The 9,892-nt window shown below is 39.1% G+C and overlaps 1 protein-coding gene and 1 non-coding gene across 2 annotated transcripts in view; one reads left to right on the top strand and one right to left on the bottom strand.

Moving 5' to 3' along the window:
- Myo1d (myosin ID) overlaps positions 1-9,892 on the top strand; it is a 269,339-nt gene that overhangs the window by 61,663 nt on the left and 197,784 nt on the right. The window contains exon 13 of the mRNA XM_023719899.1: positions 5,748-5,955. Within this exon, the coding sequence (XP_023575667.1) occupies positions 5,748-5,955 (208 nt within the window). The remainder of the gene's footprint in view (positions 1-5,747; positions 5,956-9,892) is intronic.
- On the bottom strand, positions 1,375-1,474 carry LOC111817876. The gene has a single exon (XR_002821978.1). It is a non-coding gene; the product is annotated as a small nucleolar RNA U13 (small nucleolar RNA).

The following is a 9,892-nucleotide window of genomic DNA, read 5'->3' as shown; positions in this document are numbered from 1 at the left end:
TCATTTTGTGTAGCGCTGACTTCTGACCTTTGTTGTAGATCTTTGCTGTAGTTATAACCTTCACACGCACTGAAGTTCAGGTGTAGCTTTACAAAGTTTGGACTTAGCCAGCTGCGTCTGGCTTGGTTCTGGCTGCTGTGCTCAGCTCCTTCCCGCTGCTGCCCTTGAGGGTGAACCTATTGTGTCCCTATGGCGAGATGTTCTGCTCCTGGACTAGTTGGTTGGATCTATCCTCTACACTCTCTGCAGGGATTGCAGCTGCAGGATTATACCCCAGGCGTGTATGCCAGGCCTGAACTGTGCCTGCAGCAGGTAAGGTGAAATAGGGGGAAGAGGAAGCTCTCCCACACACTCACCAGACCTGGGCTAGGACTGGGTCTGGAGGTTCCTGGACGCGGCAGAAATTCCTACTGGGCGGGCTGGGTGGGGGAGGTACTGCGGAGTGGTGGGGGGTGGCCCAAGGGGGTGGGAGAGGGTCCAGCCCACGCTGCGCCTGGGCTGGGACTGGTCTCGCCGGTGCAGGGTAGGAGGAAGCTCTCCGCACACTGCACACTCACCGGACCTGGGCTAGGACTGGGTCTGGAAGTCCTCTTTTGTGAGTGTCTTTATAGGGTCTGGTCAAAAATATGGTAAAACCTGTGCCAGGTGTTACCCAAAAGAAAGGCAGGCTCATAAAAACATGACAGTGTGTCTTTGTCCACTGTATTTGCTAATTCTAGCACCATGTGACTTCTTACCCTTCCCCAAAGTTAAAATGAGAGTAAGAGGTAAACTTTTGAATCAATTCAGGACATTGACTGTAAAGGCACTGTAATTAAAGACACACACACAGGGTTGGAGAGATAGCTCAGTGGTCTAAGCACCTTACTGTCAAGCACAAGGACCTGAGTTTGATCCCCGGTACTACATGCCTTGCTGGCCCCAGAACGCCAGGCATGCCATGTTGGCCCCTAAACTGGGCGTAGTGGCACGCGCCTGTAATCCCAGCGCTGGGGAGGCTGAGCTAGGAGGATCACTATGAGTCTGAACTGCATAGCAAGACCCTGTAACAAATAAATAAATACATACATACATAAGTAAAATTTTTAAAAAGACACACACACCCCAAAAAAATCACCTCTAGAACCACTTCAGAAAATGCCAAGAATGATGGATATGTTTAAAGCGAAGAGGAGTATTTTGAAGGGGTATTGATGGTAATGTATTATTTACTGTAACTTTTAAACATTCACTGTATTTTTTAATCACACATAATTTGTGAACAAGGAAACTGAAACACAGAAAGGATAAATACTTTGCCCTAGGTTATATAGCTCCACGTCTGAACTCAGCCAGTTGACTCTGGAGACTATGGTCTTTTTCTGTTATTGTGCATGTCTGACTGGTAATGTGCCCATGTAACAAGGTTTGAGGGGGGCACATCTCATGCATACAGCATAAATACCCAATCATCACACTCTTGAACTGAAGGGAGAGCCTATGATCTTGAAGAGTGTATTGGGACTGGGGATTATAAATCAACAATAATAGAGTGCTTGCCCAACAGACCCTGGGTTCAATCCCCAGTACTGGGGAGTGGAGGGGGAACACTGATATACAGTTGAACATAGGCTTTCAAATCCGAGGAGAAAGTAAAGAAAGCTTAGTCCATCCAAGAGAAAACCAAGCAACAGTGCTGGCCAAATAGCTCAGCAGATTAAAGCACCTGCTTAGACAGACACAGGGGCCAGGGTTTGATCCCTGGCCTGCCGTGCCCTGCCCCCGGGGCACACTGCAATGGCAGTTGAGACTAGGTGTGGTAGTGTGCACCTGTAATCCCAGCACTTGGGAGGTTGAAAACAGGAGGATTACTATGAGTCTGATCTGTGTAGTGAGACCCTGTAGACCCATACTAAATACAAAAAAAAAAAAAGAAAACCAAGCAACAAGAAAGTATCTAAAAAAAAAGTTAAAAAAAAAAAAAAAAAACCCATATAATTACAGCAGATGTGTTAAACTTACTCTTCTAAAAAATATGCTTTTGGACAGATCAACCCAATCAATGATTATTTAAGGTGAATGATTCTCTGGAATCATATAGGAAGGCGCTAGAAAAGATGATGGGTTTTGCATCTGGGAAAATTAGCCTTACTCTGGAGACAGGGTTTGTCTTCCCCTTCATGTAAAATCAGTTTGTCAAAATTGAGAAATTATGATTTCATTACATTGTCATACTGAGTGAATCTATTACCAGTGGAATGTGCGGTGAGATAGGTGTGTGGTACACTGGGCCAATGTTTCTAGAGATGATAAGAGAGAAAAAAGTAATACTTTCTAATTGAAATTTCACTTATAGATTCCAAAGATTTTTTTTTAAAGCATTGCAGGTGTGAATCTAAATTTTCACTTGTGGCTTCCCTTTATTTTTATTTCTACTATTAACCAAAAAAACGGAGAAGGATTTTAGCACACTGATAACCTTAAAAGTTGCTGAAGTCTATCAGAGGGGTCAAACAAGTTGTCAGAAAGCAGATGGATGCAGTTTTTTTATTAGCAAGTTTAGGATGCTGATTTGCTAGTGAATAGGCATCATGGCCTGTGCTGGTGGGAAGGAAAGCAGAGCACCTATAGGATGAGGAGGGTTGCAGCTGCAGTGCTTCCAGCTTCCACAGTGTACCTGATGACACACACCATTGCTACCCACCCTAGAGTCCAACAGTGGGCCCGAATTTGCAAGGTTTCTGATTTTGCTTCCTTGTTTATGGAAGATTATGTGGTCTACCTCTGTCTTCATATTGAATCTCTTTCATTTGCCTCAAGTTTTGATCCTATCTAGCAAAGGGAGTAAGCTTTTAAGTGCAATCCTCTGCAAGTATCTGTGGCCTCATACCATGGCAGGCAACATGATAGACATATATATAAAGTCTACTTCTGTGGTACCCACAGACTGGTGAGGGAGACTGACGTTAAACAGATAAGCCCACAGATCACTATGATTACAAATTATCATGAATGGTATAGGTGAAAAATAATATAAAATTGTCTTAGAGAGGGTAATGGAGTGAGGAGTATTGATGTAGGAAAATCAAGGAAAGACTAGAATGTAAGAAGCCCCAGCCTTTTACAGACTACATATGATGCATTCCAGGCAGTGGGAACAGTGCTTGCAAGGACTGAGCAGGGAGAAGGTACCACATTACAGAGCCCTAACAAAGTCAAGGGTATTGAAGAATGGTGAAGGTGGAGAATAGTAAAAGACAACAATGACTTAAAGCTCTTTAGAACACAACAGGATGGATTCTAAAGGAAATTTTTAAAAGGACAAAACAAATTTAGGATTGCAGCAAAAAAGAAGAGCACAGTTGTTACATTTTAAACATATTTTGGAGGTAAAATCAGTAGGATGTGATGGATTAGAAGTAATGGTAGAAAAGGGATGATAGAAGGGATAAAAATATTCAAGGATTCCAATTGTAGTAACTGGATAGATTGAAGTAGGGAAGACTGAAAGAAAAATTTAGGATGCCTTCAAGACCTGGGTAGGCATCTGATCTGTCAGTCTGAAGGTCAAAACTAAGATTTAGGCTGGGCATGATACATTATGAACTGAAAACTATATTTTTGTAATTTGAAATATGAATAAATTTATGTTTTATATTTAAAATAAATTATTTAAAATCCATGGGCTGGGGCTGGAGAGATGGCTCAGTGGTCTAAAGCACCTACTTGAAACAAGCTTGGCAAAGCACAGGGACCGCGGTTCGATCCCCAGCACCACATGCCAGCCAGACCCGCCCCCTGGTGGGCTGAGCTGGCCACACACACACACAATAAATAAATGTAATAAATAAAAATAAATAAATATTTAAAAAAATAAATAAAATAAAAAATAAATAAAGTCCATGGGCTAGATGAGGTGATGTGGGGAGGGTGTACTTAGAAGTCCTCCCTGAGACCCAGGATACTTCATCACAGAGGGATACAGTAGTAGCCAGACTTTCCACAAAGTGAGCTGGAGAAGAAATATCCAGGAGGCTGAAAGGAAAGAGATGTGAAGAATAGAGTGAATGAGCTGGACCAGGTGTTGCTTAGCTATCTTAACAAGGAACATGGAAAGCCCAGTGAAGAAACTTGTAAAGATGCTTGAAATGCACAAAACTAGACTGGAACAAGTGGGAAAATATCTCTTGCTCTTGGATAGGACAACTTAGCACCATATATAAATTTAATGCATGATCCCAATAAAACTAGTATCAAGGGGATTTTAGAAGTTTTGAGATTTTTTTTCTTAACTTTGTTTGTTGGCTCGATTCTGCTTTTTTCCTGAAACTATAAAACCTGATTCTAATGTTGACACAAAAAAATAAGCATGGCACAATAGCTAGAAAGTCCTTTAAAAAAAAATGAGAGACATTAAAATGTTCCTAAGGCCCATATAATTAAAACCATGAAGTGCCAGTGTACAAATGGATGCACAGCAAATGTACTAGAATGTTCAGGAATTAACTGAAGCATGTATGAAGATTTAGCATATGATAGAGGTGGCCTGTGAAGTCACATGGTGAAGTATGGGCTTTTTAATGGTGTTGGAATCATTAGATAGCTATCAAAAACTATTAGATCCATGCCTTATACCAAATTCACATGGATCCAAGATTTAAACATAAAAAAGAAAACGTGCTAGTACTGGAAGAAAATATCAGTATCAGTAAAATATCAATGAATCTGTAAATATAAAGAAAACCTTTCTCGCAATGACTTCAGATTCAATATAAGAAAAAATATTATTTGATTTTATTGCATGCATTACACAGCTTTGTATGAAGAGGTAAACCATGGTGGAAGGCAGGATTCTAAGGTCGCCTGGTACTCATGCCCTGCATATTCCCTGAGTGTAGGCTGAACCTACTGATTGCTTCTAACAAAATAGAATAAGGTGAAAGCAGTGCAATGTCATTGTTGATTATGGGCTACAAAATCTTGCAACTCTGTGACTTCTGTTTTGCTCAGCCACACTCAGGAAGCAAGCTGCCATGTGTTGAGCTGCCTTGTGAGACCCATGGCAAGGACTGTTGCTGCTTCTGTGTAGAAATACAATTAATTTTTGTGCATTGATCTTACATCTTATATACATAGCACTGCTTAACTTTCTTCCAGTTAAAAATTTATGTCAATGGGGGCCGGGGAGATGGCTCAGTGGAATAAGCGCTTCCCTGGCAAGCGCAAGGGCCTGAGTTCAATCCCTGGTTCCAAAAATAAAAAAAAAATTATGTCAAGATCTGCTTGATTTCCTTTGAAGAGAGGAAAATTGTTCATAAATAGCATAAGTAGTATTGGTTTTGTTCTTGCCTCACAATTTCTTAGTCTCAGTGTGCCAATTCTGTATTCCAGAACGGTGTCGAGTAGAACCCATGACAGAAACATCACTGTTTCTGTTTCTGAAGACAATGTTCTCAAGGTCACCCATTTACAAATAGTACGTGCTGTAAAATTTTGGTAAATAGCCTTAATTAGGTTAAGGAAGTCCCTTCTATCCTTGGTTTAATAAGAGTTATTTTCATAAAGTCTTATTTTATTTTATTGAAGGCTTTCTTGCATCCTTATCAGGCTAGTGAAATTCACTTATATTAACAGTTTACCAAAAAAAAATTTACAAGTGTTTTGTTTTGTCTTCTGTCAAACATCTCAAACTTCATGGAATAGCTTTTCTTTTGAGATCGTCATATAGTTTTTCTCCCTTAATCCGTGTTCTGTTCTTTTTCTCCCAGGTATAAGATGATCTCTGAATTCACCTGGCCCAACCATGACCTTCCTTCAGACAAAGAAGCTGTCAAGGAACTGATAGACCAGTGTGGTTTTCAAGATGATGTAGCTTATGGAAAGACCAAAATTTTCATCCGAACACCCCGTACATTGTTTACCTTGGAAGAACTCCGTGCCCAGATGCTTGCAAGGATTGTCCTTTTCCTACAAAAGGTAATTTCATATTTTATGTATATCTCAGCTACTCTTCTCTCGTTGCTAGCAGGGACGAATACCTGGCCCGCAAAATGAAGGAAGAAAAGGTTTATTTAGATCACGATTACTGGAGGTTTCAGTCCATACTCAGCTGGCTCCAAAGCAGAGTGGCACACGGCAGAGGGCAAAAGAGCAAAAGGGAGGAGTAGCAGCAACAGTGGCTACAGAGAGCAAGTCTGTCTCCCTTAAGTTGCATTCAGGCTCTCAGCCCCAGGCTGGGTGTAGTACTTAAACACCCATAATCCCAGCAGCACTTACACTCATAATCCCAGTGGATCATGAGTTAATCACAAACTCTAGAAGGCCGTCCCATGACTGCATGAGGCTTTGGGGGGACAAGTAGACACAAGCCATACCAGTGTATAAGGATCAAGCCTTTATTATGTTTAAAACTTTGCTTAGTGTTTTAATAAGAAAATTTCATGATGGTATATTCTGTGTATCTGTGCATATCTTAGGGTCTGTGTGTCTATATATACCTTAGAATGCTTGATGCCTTCACACATGGAAAACTTATCTGACTACCCAAATTCAAAATTATTTCATCCTGAAAATTCTGGAAACATTCCGTCTTCTGGTATTTGAAGTTAAAGAAATATATGGGCTAGTCTACTTTTTGTCCCTTTGTAGCTGTGTTTTTCCTCTCAACTTAAATGCTTAAAGACATTTTTTGTCTTATCCTTCAAAAATGTTGCTACTGTATTCATGACTGCATCCCTCAGCCATCAATGCCCCTACAGCCACCACCACTTCAACCACTTGATGTCAGGTGTGGCTTGCTAGCTCCGTGTTTCACTAACTTGTACCCATGCTTGTTTATCTGTGCAAGCCCCCTCTTTCATTCTTGAAGTCATTTTTTATCTCCCACCCTTGTTCTCATTGCTTCTGTGTAAAACATTTTAATACAAAGTTATAAATACGTGTTAGAAGAAAATCACATACCTCTTTGAGGATGTCCTTCAGATATTTACCAGGAAAAAGTTGCTGATCAATAATGTATATATTATGCCATGTATCTAACTGATATAGGGGCTGGGGAGATGGCTCAGTGCAATAAGCGCTTCCCTGGCAAGCGCAAGGGCCTGAGTTCAATCCCCGGTTCCGCCAAAAAAAAAAAAAAAAAAAAAAAGAACATTTCTAATTGATATAAAGAGTGCCACCTTCTGCTTCAGAATCACTACCTGTTTACACAATCTCCAACTATATGACCACATCCCTACCAGGATGACACCTACTACCTGCTACCTAAAGTTTATCAGACTAATCAGGATAGTGATAACTCATTATTTTTTTACTTTGCATTTCCCTAGTTACTATTGAAGTTAAGCATTTCATTAAATGTTTGCTTGTTCTTTAGATTTTCCTGTGATGTGCCTTATTCATATCTTTTGTCTATTTTTCTAATGGAGATGGTGTTTTCTTATTGATTACTAGCAATTCCTTGAATATTCAACCTTTCATCCTCTTTTGATATTGTAAATATATTTTGTTGTTTCATCAGCATTCAGGTGAAGTTTTTTCTGTAATATGTTTTGTTGAACAAATTCCTTAATTTTGACATAATGAAACTCTTCAATTTTTGCATTATAATTTGTGCCACAGAATTTGTGCTTTAAATTTCTTATTTTGTTAAATAAGAATTTCGTTATTTCTATGTCACAAAGATAATATCTTATATTTTATTCTATGAGTGTCCTTTTTACACTTAGGTCTTCAGTCCATTTAGAATCTGTCTGTATATGTGGTTTTACATAGGAATCCAGTTATTTCTTTTTTTACATATAGTTACCCAGTCTTCTTTGTATCATCTTCTAGACAGTTTGTCCATTTACCAATAATTGTTGATATCATTTTATTTTGCTAAATTTTTGTATATTTTTTCTGTCTTTGAGTATTTAATTCTGTACTATTTTTTTCTATTTATCTCTGTCCTATGCTACAGTTTTTATTGTATGTCTTAGTATGTACTAGGATAAATCCTTCTTCTCTGCTTCTCTTTATTAAGATGGATTAAGCTGTAAATAGACCTTTATTCTGCAATGTAAAATTTAATATGTGTAACAAGTTCATTAAACACAACAGTAACTTTATTAGGATTGTCTTGAATTAATAGATTCATGTGAAAGGATTAATATTTTTACAATATTAAATTATCACATCAAAAATATGAAATAGGGGCTGGGGAGATGGCTCAGTGCAATAAGCGCTTCCCTGGCAAGCGCAAGGGCCTGAGTTCTATCCCCGGTTCTGCAAAAAAAAAAAAAAAAGAATATGAAATAGAGTCAGCCAAATAGCTCAGCAAATTAAAGTGCCTGCAAGCAGGCACAGGGGCCAAGGGTTCTGATCCCCAGGCCTGCCTTGCTGGCCCCAACCCCGGGGGCACGCTGAGATAGCAATTGAGACTGGGCGTGGTGGGGCACACCTATAATCCCAGCTCTTGGGAGGCTGTAAACAGGCAGATCACTACAAGTCCAATGTAGTAGTGAGACCCTGAACACCCTGTAGACCCGTCACTAAAATACAAGAAAATAAAATAAAAAGTATGAAATAGATTATCTTCATTGGCCTTAAGACTGAAAGAGGTCTTATGAAATCTAGATGTTTTACTACTTCTGTTTCTAATATGAATCTATTATATTATGTGTGGCAGTGTTGGTACAGGGAAAGAATATTGGCTTATGTGGGTTTATTATATCCAGAGTAAAACCTTTCTTCATTCATATTTGTTATTAGTTTTTCTGGGTAAATTATTGCATGAAAAGGAAAAGTTACGTCTTCCCTGACAAGATGTTTCTCAGTCTTGGTCTCTCTTATTTTCCCTAGGACTCACAATAACTTTGGGGATGAAATACTAAATTTTGTTTCATTCCCAGTTTTCCTTCAAGTAATTGCTTTTTAAAAAACTGATTTCATTCATTTTTTTTCTTTCTCCAAGAAAGCTTGTAAATTTGTGAGTTGGATCTTTGTTTTCTGGCTGCCACAGTAAATTATTTTTGTGGAATAGCTTGTTATTTTTATGCTGAAGCTCTTTCTCTTTAATTCTTAACCTTTAAATGTTTTGGGTTTTTTGTTTTCCTCAGATCTGATACTTTTTTCTCTTTCTGCTTATACGTGAAATTCATTCAGTGAACCAGGGTGTTCTCACTCCCAAGTTTGCTTAAGCCAGCCCTGGTTGATGCTTATTGCTATTGTAGCTACCAGTAGTACCCCAAGCACTCTTGTGTCCCAGTGGGGATAATAAACTATACAGCCACCCTACCCTGAACTCAGTCTCTGTCTACTTGGTGACTGGTAGAATCATCTTCTTAAACATATAGTAGCAGTTTCCTCACTTCATTTTCAATTTTCAGTATGCTGCAGACTTGAGTCTGTTTTCTCTCTGCTAGCCAAAGATGGGTTCACTACTCCTCTTCCAGCCCACAGCCCAACTTCTATATACAAAGATTTCATCCAAGGTGTATGTAGCTCCTATGATACTTTGCTTCTAGAAATGCAAGATGCTATTACCATTCTCTACCTCTGCTTTCCTTTTGGTGAGAAATTATAATTTCTATCTAAAAAAGAGAAATTCTTTAAAATGGAGATGACCACTTCATAAGCCACCAACCATGCAGTGGAAGGCAAGTGTTTCTCTCTTTTCTGTGAGACAGATCTCACATTTCTGAACCATAGAAAGTAGGGTAGGGGATGAGGATGTCTGTCCTTAGGAACTTTTCCCAGGCAACATATAATCCATTTGTTATATTTTTCCAACGAAATCCACATGACATAAAATTAATGGAAATTTCTCCCAGCTTGCAGGACTGGATCATCAGTCATCACCTGACTTCCCATGTGATGTGTTTTCCATTTTTCTATATTCTTACAGGAACTTAAAGGGAAATTAGTAGAGATG

The sequence above is a fragment of the Octodon degus genome, unplaced genomic scaffold, assembly GCF_000260255.1.
Source record: "Octodon degus isolate 3935 unplaced genomic scaffold, OctDeg1.0 scaffold00072, whole genome shotgun sequence".
NCBI classification, from domain to species: Eukaryota; Metazoa; Chordata; class Mammalia; order Rodentia; family Octodontidae; genus Octodon; species Octodon degus.
The sequence above is the reverse complement of the archived record's forward strand: the minus strand, read 5'-3'. Positions and strand labels throughout refer to the sequence as shown.